Here is a 24636-nt window from a genome sequence, read left to right as displayed (position 1 = left end):
CAAAAAACACAAACAAGCCAGCCCTTCATGTTACACTTGTTTGTTTCTTTAATTTAGGGAAAAAATAATGTATTTATTTTAAGCATGAGTATTCTACCTGCATGTACTCCATTTCACCAGAAGAGAACAATAGATCCCCACCTTGCAGTTTCTGGAAGTTGCATAAATTCCATCTCTTCAGTTCTGATACTTTTCTTGTTCAAGGGGAGAACTACCATCACCATGGGACATGAATAACATTAAAAATCAAAGTCCCCTGGCAGAATTTCATCGCCAAATGCATGACAATCCTGCATGAGACCACCCTGTGGCATATTTTTATTGTATATTTTTGTTTTGTTTTGTTTTTGTGTTCTCTGACTCTCTCATACATTGAGTTTAATTTCAAATTTTATTTGTTTCTCTCAGTGTGCCCATGTCTGTCCCTGTGTGTGTGTGAAGGGGACAGGGTCACAGTTCAAAACATAGTGAAGGCCCTTTGCAGACAGCATGGGTGTTGACTTCACCAAGATGGAAGCTTTTAGGAGTCTGCCTCTGGTAACCACCTTGATGAGTGCTGACCTCAGCAAGATGGTAGACACTATGAGCCATATTTTCAAGGTCTGTTTTGTTCTCAGTCTCCTGTCCTCTAGAAGATTGTGATTTGAAATCAGTGTTTTCTACATTGTGGCAATACACTATATGTGTAAAGAAAAATATCATAAACCTTTATCTTCCTGTCTAGGGTGAGAGGGTTAAAAAGAGAGAGAGAAAGAAAAGAAAAGAAATTTGGAAGACAGACTGAGCAAAAAAAATCAAGAAAAACAGAGAAGTTCCTGTGAGGAACAGGACAAAATATAGATCTAGAATGAGAAAGAGAGAGAGAGAGAGAGAGAGAGAGAGAGAGAGAGAGAGAGAGGCAGAGTATTTCCCAAAGCAAAGGAAAATATAACCCTACAGAAATCTGTCAAACAGGGAATTCAGTCCTTTTTAGGGAATTAATAGGTCTCATTGCCCACCATAATAAAAAAGCATCCAGCTGGGTGGTGGTGGTGGTGGTGATACATTCCTTTTTTCCAGTTCTAGGGAACAGACTCCAAAGCTAGAGAGAAACCTTGTCTTGAAAAAGCAAAAAAATAAATAAGTAAAGTATTAAATGAATAGGTAAATAGATGTATAGACAGATAGATAGACAGTTAGATGTATAGATAAATAGATAAATAGATAATAGATACATAGATAGGTAGAAAGACAACTACACAGATAGGTAGAGATGATTAAAGACCTCAGAGATCAGGGGAGGCAGAGGCAGGCAGATTTCTGTGAGTTTGAGGCTACCTTTTTCAGCAGTGTGAGTTTCATGACAGGCAAGGTAACACAAAGAAACCCTGTCTTGAAAAAATAGTGTGTTTAGTACATGCCTTTAATCCCAGCACTAGGAGGCAGAGGCAGAGGCAACTGGATCTCTTTGAGTCCGAAGCTTGTCTTGTCTATAAAGTGAGTTCGAGGGCATAAAAAGGTACACAGGGAAGCCCTATGACAACAAAACCAAAACCCAACTAATAATAATAACAACAACAATAATAATAGATCTAAGAGTTCAAGTAATTGACTTCACCCATAATTCAAAAATTAAAAAATAAAACAAAGAGTGTGTCTGACTGATCAGCAAAAGAACTATGTGTTTCGAGTGGCTGCCACAATTATGGCATCATGAGAGGGAGGCACCAAGGGATTGAGGGAGGAAGGGAGTTGGCAAGGGCAATTTCCTGCCATCTAATTCTCTATCCAAAGACATTTCACCATGGCCACCACTTGCTTGCTTGGGGTTCTCTTTCTGTTGTTCTGTTTTTACAAACTTACCCCCCCTCTTCAGACTAAGTACTGAGTCAGAGAAAATTAAAACAGCTGTGAAATAATTTTAGAAATTCCCAATTGTATACCATTTCCAGGAATAATATTGACATAGTGATTTGTTTTGAATATTTTTACATCAGACATAAAAAGTAAAAAATGTCATTTTATTGATTTCTTTTTAAGGGTCTGTTTCACACCAGGATATTCAAATTTGCTGTGCTGAAGATGATCTCCTGATCCTTGTATTTCCTGTTCCTGAGTACTGCTGGCATGACAGACAATGGCTGCACACTGGAGTTTTTCATGCAGTACTGAGAGCATGGAGCCCATAAGACCAAGATGAAAGCATTAGAGGGGACTGGCTTCATATCTGGCAGATGCAAGTGAATCTCTGGGAGCTTGAGGCCAGTCTGACCTACAAGAGCTAGTTCCAAGAACAGAGTAAAACAAACAAACAAAAAGAAACAAAAAAAACCCATATGAATTAAACAAAAGAGAGAAATAGAAGAAATGTCAACTTACAAATCATAAATAAGGAAAGAAAAATCAGAATATTACTAAAAAGACAACCTGGTCTATGAAGTGAGTTCCAGAATGCCAATGGCTATTACACAGAGAAACTGTGCCTCATAAAACTATAAAAGAAGAAAACAAAAACAAACAAAGAAAACTTTGATAGTTTGTCTGAAGCACAAATAAAAAGACAGGTCCTGTCTCCCCCCCCCCCAAAAAAAATCAAGTTAAAATGTGAAATAAAACAAAGAAGGCAAATAAAGTTTTTTTTTGGTTTTTTTGTTTTTGTTTTTTTGCTAAGAAACCCTAAAATGACTGAATTTAGCAATTTCTCAACTTCAACAAGAAGGTAACAGTTTCCCAACTTCAGCAAGAAGGCAGCAAATATGCATGTCTATCTATGTCGAGTGGTGGTGGCCTGTGCCTTTAATCCCAACACTCGAGAGGCAGGTGAATTCCTGTGTGTTCGAGGCCAGCCTGATCTACAAGAGCTAGGTCCAGTACAGCTAGTATTGTTAGGCAGGGAAACACTTTCTCGTTAAACACACACACACACACACACACACACACACACCACACAAAGCACATCTAAGCAGACCAGTCAAATTGGAGCCTCACCCTTTAAAGGTTCAAGCAGGAGTTCAAGACCTTATCAAGGGGTGGTGACCTTGAACCTTCTAGTCTGAGTCTCTCTCCTACCAGGTGTCCTCAGGGGACAGGTGTGTAGCCTAGTGCCTCGGGAACAGATGATCTAAAAACTCAAAACAGCAAGCAATCAAACACAAACCAAGTAGGAAGAAATGCCTTTGGTAGTTATCCCATTCAAGAATTAGGAAAAACTCTAGCCTGGCACCTTTAATTCCAGCACTTGGGAGGCTGAGGCAGGCAGATCTCTGTGAGTTTGTGGCCAGCCTGGTCTACAAGAGCTAGTTCTGCCTGGTTCTGGTGGCACAGTCCTTTAATCCTAGCACTTGGGAGACAGACAGGTGGATATTTGTGAGTTCGAGACCAGCCTGGTCTACAAGAGCTATTTTCAGGACAGGCTCCAAAGTCACAGAGAAACCCTGTCTCGAAATACAAAAAAAAAAAAAAAAAACAAAACAAAACAAAAAAAACAACCCACCACCACCAACAACAACAACAACAAATAATTAAGAAAAGACAAGCAGTGGTTAAATAATACTTGTAATCCTAGCACTTGGGATGCTGAGGCAGAAGGATATCAGTGAGTTCAAGGCCTGCCTCATTTACCAAGCAAGTTCCAGGTTTGTTACATAGAGAAACTCTGCCTCAAAAAACAAAATAAAACAAGACACAAAAACAAAAGAGTTAGAAAAGTGCTCATGAAACACCATGAACCAACTAGATGGCACTTAATAGCAATCAAAGGTGAAATAAAAAAGGCATAAAATTTCTTTGATGAAATCTAACCTGTTTCCATTGTCAAAGCTGTACAGCCAGTAGAACTAGATGAAACATGTGCCCATCTATCAAATAAAAAAAGCTAGTGTCTCACATAATCATAAAAGATGAAAATCTTATGAGAAAAACTTGAAAAAATGCAGCAGGAACTCGTGCTATTCTCCAACTTCCAGAGTTCACAGAGTTCACTCTGCCTCCTGAGTGATGAGATGATGATAGTAAAGGTGTTTGCTTCCTTTTAAGATATATTTAGTTTAATTTTAAATTTATTCAAGTGTTTCTGTATGTGTGTATGTGAGAGAGAGACAGACACACTGTTATGAGTCTGTAAGGACAAAACCTAGATGGGTCTGTAAAGACAAGTCTGGGGCAAGTCCAGGAGAAACGGCACTAGCAGAAAATGTGTGCAATGATGATAAGAGTGACGTATAGGCAGACAGGAGTGTTAATCTGGAGTGTGACGTAGAAAAGAGTGAGGTTAGACTGAAGAATAGTATAAAAAGGGAGGCAAAAAGACCAGGAGGCATTCTCAAGATGATCTGCTAGAGACTGTGTTGGAGAGGCGCCAGAGAAACTCTACAGCATCGAGAATCAATCAATCAATCAATCAATCAACCAACGAGACATTGGACCAGAGATCTTCCAATAGCCAGAGAACCAGCTCTTGCCTGCGGATCAAGACTTGCTGATCCAGAGGTCTACGTTGAGAGCTATGAACCATCATCAGGTTGTACTCCCCAATGCCTTATTAGATAGAATATAGTAATGCTTGCCTAGAATTCAGGAATATATATGTGCTTGTGTGACATTGCTTGTGTGATATTATATCCTTGCTTGTGATGATGACACTTACTTATTGGCTGTACCAGAACAATTGTAAGATCTTGAAGTGCCTATACAATAAATGTAGTTCGGACAAAGCAGGGAACTGCTATCCTGAGTGTCATTTACTTGCAGACCTCTAAGTAAGGCCAGAAGGCCCACTTAGTAGGGCTCACGACACACACACACACACATACACACACACACACACACACACACACACACAGAGACAGACAGAGACAGAGAGAGAGAGAGAGAGAGAGAGAGAGAGAGAGAGAGAGAGAGAGAGAGTTGAGTATAAAGTTATGCTCCAGAAACTTTCGAGGTCACATATCAAAAGTTTTCATTATGAAAACAAAAGTCAATAAACAACTGTGAACTTTTTCTTTATTAGTTTGTTTGTTGGGTTTGTTTGTCTGTTCATTCATTCATCTGTTCACGTATTTGCTTCCTTTATTTATTTACACTGGAAGAGTTCAGTTAGGGTTAGGAATTAGTACAGAACAATCCATCAGGATGCTAGGTAGAAAGTTATCCTGGGGAAAGAGTAAGACCTCATGACCTTCCCTATTGAGAGGAAGCGTTCTGAGGGGAACAGGTCCAGAAGGCAAGAGTAAGATAAGAAACCTTAGTTTCAAGTGCTACCTGCTTCCCACTAGTCCTTTCCCCAAAGTCAGGCATTAAGATAAGCAAGGGTCTCCATTCATTCCCTTTTGAGGAACTTCAGTCCCTGACAGTAACACATGACTGGGGCCTATTGGCCAGGTCAATGTTAGCTACACTTCTCCTCCAGGCACCTGAAACCACACCCCAGTTCACTTCTGCTGGCAGCCATTGGAATTCATTCTCAGGTCCTGCAGCCTCTTCAGGACACAGACCATTTCTTTTAGAAATCCCTTCCCCACCACCCACATATGTCAGATCAATAAATACTCACCAGCAGAAGCTCTGAAGCAGCTTCTCAAAAATTGTTGTGATTTTTTTTCTCGAGACAGGGTTTCTCTGTGTAGCATTCCTAGCTGTCTGGTCTTGAACACACAGAGACTTGCCTGCCTTCATTGTGGAGTCTTGGGGTTATAGCCTTGTGCCTCCACCAAGCAGTTCATTTCTTTTTTTTAATGCCAGGTTATTTAGTTTAATTTTAGTTAATTTTCTGAAACTGTATACTTTCTTTTAAAACTGAACCCATTGATTTACATTAGCAAGAGACTTGCTGTTGAATTTGGCATAAATTTCCAGCCAATCTGGGATACGTCTGTCTTCAAATTAGAATCCAGTGCTGGACCATGGTGCTGAGTCCCTTGTGCTAACCTGGTCCCATCACTCAGACCTCACCAGCTAATCAGAGCCTCCAACTGCCAGTTGGGAGGGTTCTTCCCGGAGCCGGACATCAGATCCATTTCTGCTTTCACATGCACAGCGGCTCGGGCTCTCCTTTGGGCAGAGAGCCTGTCCGCTCGGCAGCAGCTGCACCATGGTGAGTGAGGGGTTGCTCTCCCCAGACGGAAGAGTGGCCGGACTTGGTGAGCAAGGGGTCGCTGTCCCCAAACTAGGTGGGGCGGCCTCTGAGGCTCACGGCCGGTGTGGTGGGTGGGAGCAAGCGGACAGACACAGAGTTTAGCATCTTCCTTAGTAGTCCTAACCTTGCAGCTCTCTGCGGGCAGCCTCTGAATCCCTTCACTGCCTGGGCTGTTGTCTGCACAGAGCAGAGCGTCGGGAGCCGCAGATGGTGGTGTCTGTCGTGCTTATATTGTCGCATGTGGAGAAAGATCACCACATTTGCCAAAAGCGGAGACTCCTGGTCTCTCCTGGGTCTTCAGAAGTTCTGCACTTTTGACATTTACGTTTGGGATTCATCTGTTGTTAACTTCATGCGGCTTGTAAACAGTTTCTCCTGTGTAGAGTAGCGCTCCACTACTAAACTGTGATGGAGAAGAGTATAATTGGTAGTAGAATTAATGGTATAAGGATTTACTGGTTCTTAGGAGACATTAAGTCACACAAAGTATAATTTAAGTGAGGGAGGGCTGCATCCCAAATATCCAGAGATGAGGAGCAAGCGCACCATGCCTGTTAGTGATTAGTATCATGAGTTGAAAATGTTGTTCAACCGGATTAATAAGCCATTAAGGTACATTCCTATAACAAATGAGACAACTATGATATACAACCAGCCAGAAGACCCACTTCTCCATCAAAGGCCTCTGACCTGTTACTCAAGGGCCATTACGGGGTCACAACCTTGTGTGCCAGGAGAGTATAACAATTCTAGAACAACTGCACTTTTCAGCTCTGAGGAAAGCAGTTGTACTCAGTGTCCCCTGTGCTGACTGAGGTGGACTTAAATCCTGTCTGCAGTCCCACAGGGCATTGCCCTTGCTATCCTCCTGGCTAACCATCATACATTCTTAGATTACAAATATGCTGCTCCACCTAGCTCTAAAATTGCCAGTTTGAGTCATACAGTGGGACTGTCTTTGTAGTAACAATAAAAGGATTTGCATGTGGAGCATGGCTTCTCCCTTCAGAACAGAGAAGTAGGAATGGTGTACTGTGTAAGCTGGAGGGGGTAAACACACTGGACAATAGCTAGATCTTAGACTGAAGTTTAAGGCCATGGGCTGCAGGGGTGTCCATTACAAAGAAGGACCTGAAGGGGCACAGTGAGTGACTTAATGTGTAATTCCCATCATACATTAATTCCCTCTTTGTGAATGAAGACAGACACTTGTGTGTGTACAGTTTAGGAAGGAGAGCTGTATTGGTTTCCAATTAGTGAACTTTCCCATGCAGATATGTTCAATCCTGGTTGACACAGTGGATGAAGCCAGTTCAGATATGACACAGGCCATTGGCTGTAACTCCATGTATCAGCTTACAGCACTCAGCAGCTCACATTATACATGGGACAAAGTCATGCATTCCTTTATTAGTGGCATTTTCCCTACCAGGGAAGTGCTTACTCTGTTTCAAAGTCAGTATCACTGAGGGTTCAATTCTTTTTTTTTTATCATTTTAAGAAGTCAATTATTGGTTATCATTTTTGAGATTTCATTTTCTCCAATGGCATGACTGCTATAATCTCTTTGTTTCTATTTTTCAATGTTTCCCAGTTTTCGAATTTTATTCTATCTTTATGTGCTGTTTAATTATTCATCTATTTATTTATATCAGTTTAGAGCAGTGATTCTCAACCTGGTGGCCCATGACTCCTTTTGGGGGATTAAATGAAATGAACCTATCACAGGACTGGCCTAAGACCATCAGAAAGTACAGATATTTATATTATCATTCATAACAGTAGCAAAAATATAGTTATGAAGTAGCAGTAAAAATAATTTTATTGGTGGGGAAATCACTACATCATGAGTAACTATTAAAGAGTCACAGCACTAGGAAGATTGAGAACAACTGCTTTAGATTAATGTCTCCTGTAGCTCAGGTTTGCATCATACTATGTAACTGAGAATTGCTGTGAACACCTAATCCTGCCTCTGCCACCTAGTGCTGCAAAGACAGTCCTGCAACTCCTACCAGGCTGGACCTTAACTGGTCTGTGTGAAGGAGAAATAGATCAGTGAATGAGTATCCTCCAATTTCTGTAGATTTTATTGTAAATTTACAAGTGAAGTGGGACCTGTGTAAGAATTGAGTTCACTGACCAATTATAAAGCCGGTGTCGTCACAACAGACAAAGGATGGGCAAGAAGGGTAAAACCTTTTCTGCTGTAGTCACATTAGCTGTAGTTTACATTAGCTGTGGGAAGAGAGGAAATCAATTTTAGATGTTCCTTAAATGTCCCATCTGGCCATTTCATGGATCCACAGACCACAAACAGGACCCGGTGTCTTGGAGGAGGAACAGGAAGTACTCTGGGAGAATAGAAGATTTTATTAAACTACAACTTTCTCAGATTAGGGTCCTGTCTGACTATAGTGTGAAAGGACAAACCTGGAGGATGTTTGCTTTCTGAGACATTCGATCTGTGCTAGACCAGTGGGGTAACTGCTAATGTCTTGAAGCCCAGCTGGGTGGTCCTAGAGGGACTCTGGTTGGCAATTAGGACCACCAGAGGTAGTTTACAGGTTCTTTCCAGGATTCTCTTGTTCTGCTTTTGGGAACTGTAAGGAGGAGCACAAGCCATGCCATGGTGAATGTAGGAGCGAATGTCCCCAGACCAGAAAGAGCAGGTTGGCTGAGCTGTCAGAGATGCTTGGACAGAGATGAAGCATGAGGTTCTATTGTTCTTCGTGGTGTCCTTGGTAGTGGTCTTTGGCCTCTGATCTTTGTTGAGAGTGGGGGAAGACTATGAGCTTATAATATTGTTGTCTCGCACTATGTAATTGAGAATTGATTTGAAAACCTAATTCTGTCTCTGCTGCTCAGTTCTGGGTAGATAGTCCTTCAACTTCTTCAGGACTGGGCCTTGAATATATATATAAGTATATTGCTCATTTTCTGGAAAATAATGGTTTCACCAGTTTTGTTTTCAGGTTTCTCATGTTATGAGTTCCTTGAGTTTTTGTTGGTTTGGGAAGTTTCTGTGGAGAGTTAGTTTTAGTTTTCTCTTCTTTATTTTAGATGCTTGCCTCTTTCCATTTCCTGTCATATCTAATTTCACATTTGTGTTTTTGCTGCTTAAAGATCCAAAGCAACGTACTAATCATGTTTAAAAATGTCTTGTATGTTATTGTCTCTTTCTTCTAATTAGCCTCAGCTATCAGCATGACATAGCTTAGACTGATCTGAGAAAATACCAATTAAGAATATGCATAGATCAGAATATCTGATTAAGGTATCTGAGAGAGATTGTGGTGATTTTGATTGATATAGAAAGGCTCTTCCACTGAGTTGGCAGTATCTCTGAACAAGCAGCTCTGATAGGAGAACAAGCTGAGCACAAGACTGACAAAGCAAGAGGGAAAGCCAGAAAACAATGGTTCCACATATTTTGTGTTTAGTTATTAGTTTTAGTATCTATCCTAAGCTGTCATAAGGAGGAATTGTGAAATAGGGTTAACAACCATATAAGCATGTTCATTACCTGAGTTGCTTTAGATTGCATAATTTAGTAACAGTAACAGAGAAGAAAGTCGGAATCAAAGTGGGACTCAGGGGATTTTGTTGCTGCAAAAGTCATGGGAATGTTGAGTCTTAGAAGAATGCTGAAGATATCAAAAAACTGGACAAAGAGCTTAATCAGCTGTTCTTGTAGGACCTAGAAGATGGGAATGTTGAGAGTAATGACAGTCAGTGGAGGTCAAGGTCATAGGATTTTAGTGGGCAGTAGGCTTTTCAGGGACCCAAGCAGTTGGTCACTGACCTAACTGCCTTCAGAGACCCCTGTCATAGGTTTTTCAGGTTAGAGTCCATGGTTCCTGGGTCACAATATACCTCCCAGTTCCCGATAGACTGTTGCATTTCCTCAGGCAGTGAAGCATTCAGGCTGATGTGTGCTTCTTTTTATGATCCCTTAGTAGTCAAGGAATCATGAATGCTTAACCGAACAATTGAACTTAGATATTAATCTTGTGTATGCTGTATAGCTTGCAAATTTCATTATATCCTGGTATAGACAGAGGGTGCTTGTTCATATCACCACTGCCCAGACTTGTAATAATTATACAGAAATTGTATTAATTATAAGCCTGCATATCCAGTAGATTAGGCTTCTTATTATGTAACTTTTAATTCTTAAGTTAACACATTTTTATCAATCTGTGTATCACCACATGGCTGTGGCCTGCCAGTAAGGTTCCATCCAGCATCTGTCTCCTTCAGTGGCTACATGGCATCTCCCTGACTCTGTCTTCTTTTCTCCTTTTTCTCTGCTGGAATTCCTACCTTGTTTATTCTGTGCTGCCATAGACCCAAAGCAGTTTCTCTATTAACCAATGGGAATAAAATATATTCACAGCATACAGAGGGGAATTGCATATCACCTCCCCTTTTCTGTCTAAATAAAATGGAAGGTTTTAACTTTTATTTAGCAAGATTACATTCAACAAAATAATTATCAAGCAAGATTTATAGTTACAATACTTAGTCCATGTACATTTGGAAAATTAAGAAAAATAGTCTTCCTCTATTCTATCATTGTTAGTCTAAAGTTTTATATCTAATATATCTTTTATAAATATAAAACTGTCTTTCTTCAACTCCATCATAGACTACAGAAGGATATATATTACCTAAGTAATTATATGTAATTCCAAAACTCTAGAATTGACAAAGACATCTTGCTGCCTGGACAGTCACCCAAAGATGGATACATTGGGACATCCATCTTCAGTCCACATGCCCATAGTGTCTGGCGGTCATATCCATGAAGCCTTGGTGAGCTCTCATTCGATCAGTTCCCTTGTATCAGTGGGTGGACGTATCCCTGGCGGTCCTGACTTCCTTTTTCATGTTCTCCCTCCTTCTGATCTTCATTGGACCTTCGGGGCTCAGTCCAGTGCTCCAATGTGGGTCTCCGTCTCTATCTCCATCCTTCGCCAGATGCAGGTTCTGTGGTGACATGCAAAATATTCATCAGTATGGTTATGGGCCAAGATCAGTTCAAGCACCCTCTCCTCTGCTGCCCAGGGAACAATCTGGGGACCTCTCCTTGGGCTTGGGAACCCCTCCAGAATCAAGTCTCTTGCAAACACTAAAATCTAGCCAGCCTTTCTAAACTAATTGTCCCATCTACGTTTTGCCTCTGGGCTTTTATCTATTCTCTATACCTTTTTTTGCTTCTTATTCTATGGCTTGCTGTGTAGCTGAGTGGCTGGCCCATGCCTTCCTCTCCTTTTCTTGATCAGTCTTCCTTTTTACCTCTAAGATATTTCCTCACATTTATTGTCTCTACCTGCCAGCCCATCTTATTCTTTCCTACCAAGCTATTGATTTTTCATTAGGCCAAACAGGTATTTTAGACCAGCCCAGTATCACAGCTTCACAGAATTAAACATAGGCAACATAAAAGAATGCAACACATATTTGCATCATTGAAACAATTGTTTCACAACATAACTAAATATAACACATTTTACAATAAACTTCCACAACAGCAAGGGTTGTATTTTGATACAGCCTAGGCTGCATTTTGATACCACAAGATATTGAGATCCCTAAATTATAAGACATCTGCTATGGACAACTAACTGTGTATAGAGCGTGGAAGTAACCAAAGAAAGAGGGATGTATGAGAAGACGCAGGGATAGGGCCTTCTATGTCCTTTGAAACTGAAGCCCTATGCATCTGAAACAGGATTTGATGTTTGTCTTGTTATGCCTCAGTCTTGCCTTGGTTCAATCTTCCCTCACTATGTCTGCATTTCTCTATTTTGGAGTGTGAATGGTATTTTGTACCATTGTATGTTGGAAAGATGTAACTTGTTTTCTGATATTTAGAAGATGTTACTTGCTGTGGGACAATGGTCTTGTACCTTGTAAGGATTTGTCACTTGTATTGGTTTAATAAAATGCTGATTGACCAGTAGCCAGGCAGGAAGGATAGGTGGGGTGACCAGAACAGGAGAATTCTGGGAAGAGGAAAGGCTCAGTCTACAGTTGTTACCTAGACACAGAGGAAACAAGAGGAGAATATCACACTGATAAAAGGTACCAAGCCATGTGGATAACACAGACAAGAATTATTTACTAATCTAAGATGTAAGAATTACTTAATAAGAAGCCTGAACTAACAAGCCAACCAGTTTATAATTAATGTAGACCTCTGTGTATTTCTTTGGGACCAAATGACCATGGGACTAGGCAGGACAGAAAACTCTGTCAACAAATCACTGTCAAGTAATTGTCTTGAGCATCAGAAGAGACTTTGAATATTTGAACAGTGTAGGGCCTATTGCAGACTATGAGTATCACTGAAGTGGCTAAATTAATTTTCTTCATGGATGAAGAAAACTATGAGCCTATAGTGATCCAGGTTAGAATGTAATTGACTGAATGAAAAACCTCTCAGATAGGAAGATGTATTTTAACATGTGCCTCTTCTTGGTAACTTTTATTTGATTGCTTCTGAAACCATTAGTAGGAGGAGCCCTTCCTGGATGAAATTTATCACTGGGATGTGAAATGATATAGTAAATAGGGATGCTTGTTTGTTCCAAGCTGCACAGCCCCAAAATAATCACACAGAAATTGTATTAATTAAATCATGGCTTGTCCCATTAGCTCTAGCTTCTTATAGGCTAACTCTTACATTTTAACTTAACCCAATTCTATTAATCTGTGTATCACTATGTGGCTGTGGCTTACTGGGTAAAGTTCCCAGCATCTGTCTCTGGTGGGTCTACATAACTTCTCTCTGACTCCACCTTCTTCCTCCCAGCATTCAGTTTAGTTTTTTTCCGCCTACCTAAGTTCTGCCCTATAGCTCAGCTATTGGCCCAAAGCAGCTTTTTTATTAAACAATGATAATCACAGCATACAGAGGGGACTCTCCATCACTTTTCCTTTTCTGTTTAAATGGAAAGGAAGGTTTTAGTTTTAACCTAGTAAAATTACAAATTACAAAACAGGTATCATGCAAGAATTACAGTTACAATTTTATATCTACTTTATCTTTTATCATAACTAAAGAAAACTATAAGTATAAACTCTTCAACTCCATAAAAGACTCCAGAAGGATATAATATTACCTAAGTACACAGGAAGTCTATTGTAAGCACCTTCCAAAACTCTAGAAATGACAGAGATATCTCATTGCCCAGACAGTCACCCAAAGTTCTTCTGTGTTTTGGGAGCATCCAGTCTTCAGCCCACAGACCCATAGTATCCAACAGACTTTTTATGAAGCAGGAAATTTGAAGACCTGTTCTGCCTTGCAATAGAAAAGTCCAACAGTTGCTGTCTTCTGTTTCCTGTAGAATGTCTGGCAGACTCTATCATGAATCAGGAACCCCAAAGAATCATCTGACCTTTAGGAAAGCTCATCAGTCATTTCTCTGTGGGTTCTGCATGTCCAGTTCATCAAGCAGTCCCAGCAAGAGCAGTTTCTTGCCCAAATGTCTAACAAACTCCATAAGGAGCCTCTTCAATGTTCATCATCCTCTCAGAATAGACTGGTGCCACCAGGAGCAGATGTGTTTCATGGTCATGAAAAGTCTTAATGTCTTAAAACATTTTAAATACCATATTCTGAAAGTCTCTGAAAGATTTGAAGGCTCCCTATTTGAAATACATCTCTGTACATCTAGAAAACCTAACCAACATTAGTACAAACTTGAGTATTACTATCATAGATGACTCTCTACCTCTATTTTAATTATATATTTCATGTTTAAATGAGCTGCACAAATACAATACCTTAAGAGCAGAAATACATATAATACAATTGACCTAAAATTTGTATCAATAAACCAAGATCCATACCATTGCAAATTTCTATAGCATATTCCCCTTTAAATGTAAAGAAACATTTATGAATTGTATTTGGGAATATGGGTATAGTTCTCTCCAAACTGCTTCCTGCTTTTAATTAGGTGAAGTAATTTTGGGGGCATTCACTGCAACCTTTTGTGTGGTCTTGATTCATCAAGCCACATTAGTCTGTAAGGATTCCACAGGTTCTCATCCTCTGTGGAAACAAAAGATAAAGCCCTTTTTCAAAGCAACAAATCCTTAGACCCAAATTCTAAAGACATGATACCTTTAAAGTATATGTGTTGGTTACTTAGCTCCTTTACAGTCAAGAAATTCAAAGAAAAGTACAATAAAATACATAATCCAGACCCTCTGTATATAGTCCATCTTTACATGGCTTATTTGTTTTTATTCTATTACTTTTTACTATTTATTTTATTGTCTTTACTCCTTTAATTTATGACTGACTGTACTCTGTCTTTTTAAAAAGTCTTCATTTGATTTTTTATAAACCATTTACTTGTTTTTATAACTCTGTTTTATTTTTCTTCTTTCTCCCAGGCCTATGTAAATTTTTTAAACAGACTGTGTCTCATTTAGAGGTCTTTTATGTATGAATCTGTACTATTGTGTATCTGTATTTTTTTTCCTGTTCTGGAGTGCTTCTTAAAATGCTAAACCCTTCTTATGAACTTCAACTGTGCCTGTTTGCTCAACACAGTCCAACATGGCAGAGGCACATTTGCTGCCTCTGAGAGCCATGTACATTACCCCATTTTCAGGCATACACAGGGTCTGAGTTGCCACTAGCAATCTTCTCACAGACCCCATAGCCGGTCTTCCAGAAGGAGTCAGAGTTGGCACTGACAGCACAGCCCAGAAATTCAGCATTTCAAAATGGTGGAGCTTTCTTATTCTACCTCTACATCAGGAAAACATCTCTTAAAGGTGCTGCAGCACATCACCAGTAAGCAAAGCCCATTTGGGGAAATAAATGTGGCTAAACTTCATTTTTTTACTCTTTAGAATTCCTTTCCAAGCTCTCTAAGATTTTAAATGGATGCTAGTTGGCCACATGGGCAACGGTTTGTTATGGGAAGCCACTCATTAGTTCCCAGCTTCTCAGCCTGAAAATAACCACACAGAAACTGTATTAATAAATCACTGCTTAGCCCATTAGCTCTAGCCTCTTATTGGTTAACACTTACATATTAATTTAATCAATTTCTGTTAATTTGTGTATTGCCATGTGACTGTGGCTTATGAGGTAAAGTTCTCAGCATCTGTCTCTGGTAGGGCTACATGACTTCTCTCTGACTCCCCCTTCATCCTCCCAGCATTCAGTTTAGTTTTCCTAACCTACCTTGGAGTTGTCCTAAAGCTCTGTTATAGGCCCAAAGCAGTTTCTTTATTAAACAATGATAATCACAACATCCAGAAGGGAATCCCACAATATAAGTTTCTATAGCCTCAACCCATTTCCTGTTCTTTGTGCCTACTGTTTTGTTGTTGAAACCAATCAGTCGGCTTTCTTCTTTTGCTGTCATAACTTCCCCACCATCATAAGCTCTATCACTACATCATACAAGATTCAATAGAATTAGCTGCTATTTGGTGCTAATGTGGTTTGGTAGCCTACTGTTTGTATTTTTGTTTGTTTATTTTTGAAGACAAGGTTTGTCGGTGTTGCCCTAGGTGTTCTGAAAGTAGTGCTATATACCAGGTTGGCTTCAAACTCAGAGAACCTCTGACTCTGACTCCCAAGTGCTGGGATTAAAGGTGGGCCAGCATTCCTGGCTTTTTTGTTTCTGTATTGTATGATGGCTTTGTTTTTATCAAGCATATGCTGTTGTAATGAACTTCACCCATATCTTAAATTTTAAATTTTACAGAGGGTATCATTATTTTTCCTAGGGTGGCATGTATTCATGACATTAATACTGCCTGTGTCTTTTGAGTCATTGGGTTGCAGTTGCATAACCTTCTTTCTGCCTGTTTTGTTTGTTTTGAATTTTTATTTTAAAAAAAGAATTTAACCTGTATGCATAGATATGCACCATGTGAGTACCTGGTCCTTACATTGATCAAAAAAATGGTACTAAAAACCTTGATCTTGGAATAATGGATAGTTATGATCCTCCATGGAAGTCCTTAAGCCCACCTGCATGCAATACCAGGAGGACTCTACTGCTGAGCCATCTTTCCTGCTCTGTGTTCATTACTTGTAATCAGCATATTAATTGCTATTCTTTTCATTTGTCCATTTGTAACTTCTTAAACACACAGTGCCTTTTAGTAAAATCTTATTCATGTTTCAGTTTAAATTAGGGTACTTCAGATTTCATGTAGATGAATAAAGAGTTGAAGTAAATGCATAACTTTTGTAGACACTTCAGCAAAAGCCTATGAGTTATTACTAGCCTTTATGTTTGATTGATTTTTATCATGTGAAAGAGGTATTTAACGTGTATTTCTGGCTGCCATAGAAGTGATTGTGTGGACTAGGCTCGTATTCAACTCAGAGGCAGATAGACATACATGCCTCTGCCTTCTGAGTCCTTGGATTAAAGGACTCAATGCATCCAGCTTTTTCATCTTATTTTTCTTTTTTGTAGTTAGAAATTAATCATTCATACAATCTCTCTTATCTGTACTCTGTACTCATGTTCTGTTTATGTATCTTTCATTGTTGGTTAGTAGGCATTTCTCTTGCAAAGTGATATCCCATTCAACGGGTTCAGAAATGACCAAGGTGAACCTCCTATTCAGTTTGCTTCTAAAGTGACTTGGTGATTAAATTATGATGTCTATGTCATAGAATAAGTATGGGGAACACCATAATTCTTTGACTATGCTGTCAAAAATGTATACATTTACAGTGCTGCAAAATCATACTTTCTTTTGTACACATGTATGGGATTTTAGAATGCAGTGACCTATGATGACGTGCATGTCGACTTCACTTGGGAAGAATGGACTTTGCTGAATCTTTCCCAGAAGAGTCTCTACAAAGATGTGATGGTAGAGACCTACAGAAACCTCACTGCTATAGGTAGGACTGAATTATCTTTTATGTTTTAAATAAGGGGACAACTGTTCATGGTTAATAATGCTCTTTTGTAATATGATTGAGAAAGAAGAATGGGTAAAGAGATTAGACATGTTTTTAAGTTTTGCTTCAAATGGTAACTAAATTTTTTACAATTTTTAATATATAACATACATTTTTCTGGCACTGTATTTTAGGATATAATTGGGAAGACCATAATATTGAAGAACATTGTCAAAGTTCTAGAAGACATGAAAGGTAATTTCCATGTATAAGCTGATACAGATGTACCCCTGAAGAATTTGTAATGTATCCTATATGTTTAAAATCAAAACAACAATGTACACAATAAAGTTCATTGGTGTTTATTAAATTATCACAAAATTTCAGATAGGTGAATTGCATTTGAAAGTCATTCTTTTAAGAAACAAGTCAAGGAAACAATGCCTTAACCTGTATTTCCATTTGATTCATAATACAATGAGCTATTCTGTAAAACTGTCAATGCATTTATTTCATATTATTCATATTATAAAAGATATACATTTTGAAAAGGTGATAAGTATATCTCTGAAACTCTCTATTACACTAATAGTTCATAGAAAAGGTAGTTTAACCCATATACTTGTGACTGTGTTAAGTTTAGTGAGGGAGCAGTTAGAGTCACAACTCCAGGGGCAGCTGTTATAGAGAGGCCTTAATCCAGATACCACAAGTCTATGAGGACAGAAAGTCAAACTGTGACCTCAATGTGGAAGCCTTATATTTGTTATTCTTCCTTTACTAAGTATATCATATGTTACTCTGGATACAAACCACATGAGCATAGGGATGTGAAAAAATATAAAATACCCCTCTCTCAGAAGAAATAGAAGATATGTAACAGTCCGCATGTTGAGTATACTTGTTGAATTTGATGTACAAGTATACAAGTAATTAGTTTTCTAGCCTCATTGTTAATATATCAACAAGCTTACATTTCAGAAAAGCACCATGAGTACTAGGACTGTGTAAAAACTTCTGTTTGTCCTAGTTAACTTAACAAATGTAGTATCACTCACAGCGTAGGAAATGTTATAAATGCAATAAGAGTGGTAAAGCTCTGATTGTTTTCAGTTCTCTTCAAATACATGAAAATTCTCATACAGAAAAAAAAAGATTCTGTAAATGTAAACCATATAATAAAGGCTGTTTTCAGTTATCCTCAAAGATGAAAAACATGCTTTAATGAAGGAAAAACAAGATTGTAAACATGGTGATAAAACCTTAACATATAATTCTTCTTTAAAATAGTACTAAATTGTCAAATTAATTTATACAGATAAAATATTCAACAGTGTATTCAATGTAGTAATTCTTTTCTTTTACCATTACCATTGTAGGCATGAAAAAAGTCAAACTAGCGAGAAAACTTCTGTATATACTCAATGTGTTAAAGCCTTTGCATGTCATCTTCACAGGCATGAAAAAACATATACTAGATTGAAGCCCTATGAAGAAAATGAGTGTGGTAAAGCTTTTGCACATCACAGTCATCTTGGAATGCACAATAGATCTTACACTGGAGAAAAACCCTATGAATGTAATCAATGTTGTAAAATCTTTGCATGTCAGCATACGCTTCAAATGCATATAAGAATACATACTGGAAAGAAGCTATATGAATGTAATCAGTGTGGTAAAGCCTTTGCATGGCACAGTTATCTTCTAATTCATGAAAGTCATACTGGAGAGAAACTCTATGAATGTGATCAGTGTGGTAAAGCCTTCGCGTGGCACGGTAATCTCAAAAATCATGAACGAACCCATACTGGAGAGAAACCCTATGTATGTAATCAGTGTGATAAAGCCTTCACACGGCACGGTCATCTTGAAAATCATGAACAAACCCATACTGGAGAGAAACCCTATAAATGTAATCAGTGTGGTAAAGCCTTTTTATGTTCCAGTACTCTCCAAAATCATGAAAGAAGCCACACTGGAGAGAAACACTATGAATGTAATCAGTGTCATGAATCCTTTTTACAGCACATTCATCTACAAAGTCATGAAATTAGACTTGCTGGAGAGAAAACCCTATGAATGTAATCATTGTTGTAAAGCCTTTGTATGTCACAGTAGTTTCCAAACACATGAAAGAACACATACTGGAGAGAAACGCTATGAATATAATCAATGTGGTAAAGCCTTTGCATGTATAGTGATCTCTGAAAACATAATAGAACCCCTGCTGGAGAGAAACATTACGTATGTAATTAGTGTGCTAAAGGCTTTGTTTATCATACTCATCTTTAAAGACATGAACTGACATATGCTGGATATAAACTCTATGAATGTAATGAGTGTGGTAAAGCCTTTGCACTTCACAATACTCTACAAATGCATAAAAAATCACACAGTGGAGATAAACTCTATAAATGTAGTCAGTGTGGTAAGGCATTTGCATGTATGAATAATCTAAATCGTGAGAAATATCATATGGCATAGAAACCCTATAAGTGGTTTTGTTGTGATAAAGTTTTGTACTTTATATAGGAATAAAACTTTTTGTGTGCAACAATCTGTTAAAATCTCTGAATATTACAATAGACATTGACTACCTGAAAAAGATACTGAGGACTTCTTTTTTTTTATTAAATTATAAAAGTTTCCATTTCAGCCCCTCCTCCCAACACCCTCCCACTCCCCCCCCACTCCCTCTCCTCCTCCCTCTCCATCCCCTAGAGCAGTCAGGGTTTCCTGCCCTGTGGGAAGTTCAAGTTCCTCCCCCCTCCCTCCAGGTCCAGGGAAGGTGAGAGTCCAAACAGACTGTAGCGCCAAAATCCAGTATATGCAGAGGAAGCAAGTCCCAGTGTCATTGTCAATGGCTTTTCAGAAAGGCTCCGGGCCAGCCACATTCAGAGAATCTGGTTGGATCACGTCCTCGTTTAGTCCCAGTCCAACAGGCCTTGGTGAACTCTCATTATATCAGTCCCCTTGTATCAGTGGGTGCTCGCATCCCTCGCAGTACTGATTACTTTTTTTATTTTCTTCATCCTTCTGTTCCTCATTTGGACTGTGGAGTGCTCAGTTCGGTGTTCCAATATGGGTCTCCGTCTGTATCGCCATCCAACGTCGGATGAAGGTTTCCTCTGCCCTTGCCTTCTTTGCTCACGTTCTCTTTCCTTCTGCCTCTCATTTGGACCTAGGGAGCTAGGTCCAGTGTTCCAATGTGGTTCTCCGCGTCCATCTCCATCCATCGCCAGATGAGGGTTCTATGGTGACATGCAAAAATATTCATCAGTATGGTTCTGGGCCAAGGCCGGTTCAGGCACCCTCTCCTCTGTCCAGAGAACCATCTGGGGATCTCTCCTTGGACCTGGGATCCCCTTTATAATCAAGTCTCTTGTAAACCCTAAAATGATTCCCTTAGTTGAGGTATATACTTGCCTGATCCCATATCCATCCTTCCTCCCTCCCCCCATCCCAGTCCCCCGATATTTCCCCAATCCTCCCCTACTCCCTTCTCTCTAACCCTCTCCCCTTCCAACAACCCTCCCACCCCCACCCCATGCACCCGAGGTTACCTGGGACTCTTGTCTATTTCCTACCTCCTGGCGGATAGCTAAATAATCTTCATCAGGTTCATCTTCTTATTTAGCTTCTCTAGGATCACGAATAATAGGCTCAAAGACCTTTAATTATGGTTAGAATCCACTTATGAGTGAATACATACCGTGTTCCTCTTTTTGGGTCTGGCTTACCTCACTCAGTAAAGCGTTTTCTATTTCCATCCATTTGCATGCAAAATTCAAGATGTCATTGTTTTTTACCGCTGAGTAAAACTCTAATGTGTATATGTTCCACATTATAAAGTATTTGGTTCACCTTCTTATTTAGGTTCTCTAGGATCACGAATTATAGGCTCAAAGACCTTTAACTCTGGCTAGAATCCACTTATGAGTGAGTACATACCCTTTGATACAAGGGGACTGATCGAAGGAGAGCCCACCAAGGCCAGCTGGACTGGGACTGAATGAGCATGTGATCAAACTGGAGTCTCTGAATGTGGCTGACATGGGGGCTGACTGAGAAGCCATTGACAATGGCTCTGGGTCTTGTTTTGTCTGCATGTACTGGTTTTTTGGGATCCTAGTCTGTTTGGATGCTCACCTTCCTAGACCTGGAGGGAGAGGGGAGGAACTTGAACTTCCCATAGGGCAGGAAACCCTGACTGCTCTTAGGACTGGAGAGGGAGGAGGAGAGGGAGTGGGGGGAATGGGAGGGCATGGGGAGGAGGGGAGGAAGTGGAAATTTTTATAAACAAATAAATTAATTAATTAAAAAAAATAGTATTTGGTAAGATCTTTAGCCAAAAAACTTATTATAAGCTACACAATGATTTGGTTTTCCCTTCTATATGTTGTGAATATATTTTGTTACCATTGTTTAATAAAGAAGCTGCTTTGGTCATATGGCAGGGCAGAATAGAGCAAGGCAGGAATTCCAAGCAGAGATAGAGGAGAAAAGAAAGTGGAGTCAGACTCCCTGTATCTGCTGAAGGAGACAGATGCCCTGGAACTTTACTGGTAAATCACAGGTCTTGTGAGAAAATACAAAATAATAGGAATGGGGTGGTTTAAGATGTCAGTGTTAGTTAGCAAGAATTGTGAACCAATAGGCCAAGCAGTGTTAATTAGTATAGTTTCTGTGTGATTATTTTGGGTTTGGGCAGCCAGGAATGAACAAGAATCTTCTGTCTATAATACAAGAGTAATTCTTCTGTAGAAGTGAATTTGACAGTGTTAACCATCTTCAAGCATTATTATGTCCTTTTTATACTGTTTGTACGTACAATTATGGTATAATGAATTTATGAAGCCCTATGTGTAGGGTAAATGGGCCAGCTAAAGAAACTCATCCTGACCCTGAAATCAGAGCCATTGAAATATATAATTTTGACTCTGAAACTGGAGCCAAAGAAATACATCCTGTTAGGAAACTCCCTAATCGGGTGAACAGAGAAGCATTGAACAACTCTGCTAGGAAATTCCCTTAGGGAAGTGGGGCAGAACAGCAATGGATGTCTCTGCTTTGAAGCTCTCTTAGCAGAGTGAAGCAGGGCCCAGCTGTGATGGCTCTCTTTTGTAGGGGAGCAGTATTGCTACACCCTTTAGGGGAACATCTCCCACTGGAACACAGCTTCGTGTATAGCCAGACTTCCCAATAGTATATGTCAGGGACCATCTTTGACAAGTATACCACTTACCAGGTAGGGGCAAGGGGATTAGAACATAAGTAAAGAGAATGAAGACACAAGTGAAAATAATAAAACAGAAGCATAGGACAGTACCAGGAGGGAGTTCTGTGAATACTGTAAATCTGCCTGCATTTAATTTTTCATATACTTTTTAAAAAAAGATTTATTTATTGTATATATGTTTTTCTGCCTACATGCATGCCTGCAGGCCAGAAAAAATGCACCTGATCTCATTACAGCTGGTTGTAAGCCACCATTTGGTTGCTGGGAATTTAACTCAGGACCTTTAGATGAGCAGGCAGTGCTCTTAATCACTGAGCCTTCTCTGCAGACCAATTTTTTTATATAGTTTTATGCCCCGATACAGCAGCGAGAAGAAGACAAAAGACTGCTCTAGCATAATGCAAAAGACAACAAGAACAGTTACTTCCTTCAATACTTTGAGAAACCAAGTCCTTAATTATTGAGAAAAACATTCTGTTATTCAGGCAGTGAACCCTCCCTAGACCAAGTATTCAAAAGGCAGTCATTCCCTAAGTCAAACCTCTTAATTCAAAACAAGTAGCAGAAGTATGTTTGGATTCTTTCACGTTTGCTCAAGGGGAAGTGGATTTACCTGTATTGGCTCTCTTAAAGCCCCAAACAGAAAATAACCAGACTTTAGGGCAGTGTGTGTAGCCACACCTGTTAACAATTTTGAACAACCTCAAACTCTGACTTTCAGATAAGGTGGAAATAGGCTCATGGTTTTGGGCCTCCACAATGATACCCTTTTACCTCATAGTTTTACGTATTCACTACACTTTCCCTTCTCAACTGTTGGTATGGCCCAACTTCTAACAGTCAGGGTACCATTTTCTTCAGAGACCTAGGTATGAGGCTACCTTCCCTCCACAGTTTCAGTTATACCCAGACTTCTCAACAGTTCAGATTCATTTCTCTTTATAGCTATAGGTATCTAGTATACTTTCACAGCAGTAGGTGTATCTTGATATGACAGTGAGGGTACTTTTCTCTTCAGAGCCTTTTCTCCACAGCTTCTGGGATAGCCTGACTTAATAACAGTCAGGGTAGCTTTCCTATCAGCTGTAGATATCCAGGATTGTATTGGAGCCTGCAGAGGCAGTTTCTGTAGCCATCTAGACCCAAATAGTCACACAGAAAATATATTAAATACAACACTGTTTGGCCTGTTAGCTCAAGATTCTATTAACTAATTCTTACATCTTAAATTAACCCATTTCTGTTCATCTCAACACAGGTTGGGGGTTTATCAGTAAGGTTCTGTTCTGGCATCTTTCTGCTTCAACAACTACGTTGCATCTCTTTTACTCCACCTAGTCTCTCTATATATCTCATCCAGCCTGACTATATTCTGCACTGTTGTAGGCCCAAGCAACTTTTTATTATCCAATGACACTAAACCATGTCCACAGCATACAGAGGGGGATCCCACATCACAGGATACCTTCCCTTCACAACTGTAGGCATAACCTGACTTCTGACAATCTCTTGTACAGAGGTCGCTTGTTTGGTTCCCAGCTACTCAGCTAGTTTAGATCTGAAATAATCACACGAATACTGTATTAATTAAATCACTGCTTGGCCCATTAGCTCTGGCTTCTTATTGGCTCACTCTTGCATATCAACTTAAACCATTTCTATTAATTTGTGTATTGCCAAGTGTCTGTTACTTTCTGGGTAAAAATCCCAGCATGTGTCTCTGGCTGCTCCATGTCATCTCTCTTCTTCTGCTGTTCTTCCTCATGCAGTTCAGTTTTCCCTGCCTGCTTAAGTTCTGCCCTATCAACAGGCCAAGGCAGTTTTTTATTCATTAATAGTAATCACAACACAAAGAGGGTAATCCCACATCAAATCAGGATATCTTTCTCCCACAGCAGTAGATATCTAGACTACCTTCCTTTCTTAGTTGTAGGTATAACCTGACTTCTGACAGTCAGAATCATTTTCCTTCCAGCGCTATAACACACGCATTATGCTTTTAAACAATAATGTAACCCCTTTTTATTTTTTTCTCTTCAATTAAATGGAATCACTGATTCAGGCATAAAACTTTATTGATTCATATTAGTTCATTTTCTGTTGTTGTGATATAATGTCTATATAAAAATTATACACTTATAAAAATGCATGTGGCCTTTGGTTCTAGAGTAATACAGAATTGTCATGAAAGTGAGTGACACCTCAACTGGGCACTGGTGGTGCATACTTTTAATCCCACACTCAGGAGGCAGAGGCAGGTGAGTGTCGCCAGTATTTTGTACAAGAAATAGTCCTAGGACAGACTTCAAAGCTACAGAGAAACACTTTCTCAAAAACAGAAAGTTATGACTATAAGTGTCTAACATGACAGCTAATACA

The 24636-nt window shown here is 39.4% G+C and overlaps 1 protein-coding gene across 1 annotated transcript; it reads left to right on the top strand.

Moving 5' to 3' along the window:
- The first annotated feature begins 4242 nt into the window (after positions 1-4242).
- Positions 4243-19243, top strand: LOC125393056 (uncharacterized). Its single transcript, XM_087903781.1, has 4 exons — positions 4243-4498; positions 16892-17018; positions 17213-17273; positions 18398-19243. Exons 1-4 carry the CDS (start codon positions 4484-4486, stop codon positions 19095-19097), a joined length of 903 nt encoding a protein of 300 aa, XP_087759907.1. The 5' UTR covers positions 4243-4483; the 3' UTR covers positions 19098-19243.
- Positions 19244-24636: the final 5393 nt, after the last annotated feature.

The sequence above is a fragment of the Myodes glareolus genome, chromosome 2, assembly GCF_982192425.1.
Source record: "Myodes glareolus chromosome 2, mMyoGla1.1, whole genome shotgun sequence".
NCBI classification, from domain to species: domain Eukaryota; kingdom Metazoa; phylum Chordata; class Mammalia; order Rodentia; family Cricetidae; genus Myodes; species Myodes glareolus.
The sequence above is the reverse complement of the archived record's forward strand: the minus strand, read 5'-3'. Positions and strand labels throughout refer to the sequence as shown.

Coding starts and splice junctions, on each gene's coding strand:
- LOC125393056 (XM_087903781.1), top strand. Junction 17,019..17,212: donor CAGAAACCTCACTGCTATAG/GTAGGACTGAAT, acceptor ACTGTATTTTAG/GATATAATTGGGAAGACCAT. Junction 17,274..18,397: donor AGTTCTAGAAGACATGAAAG/GTAATTTCCATG, acceptor TTACCATTGTAG/GCATGAAAAAAGTCAAACTA.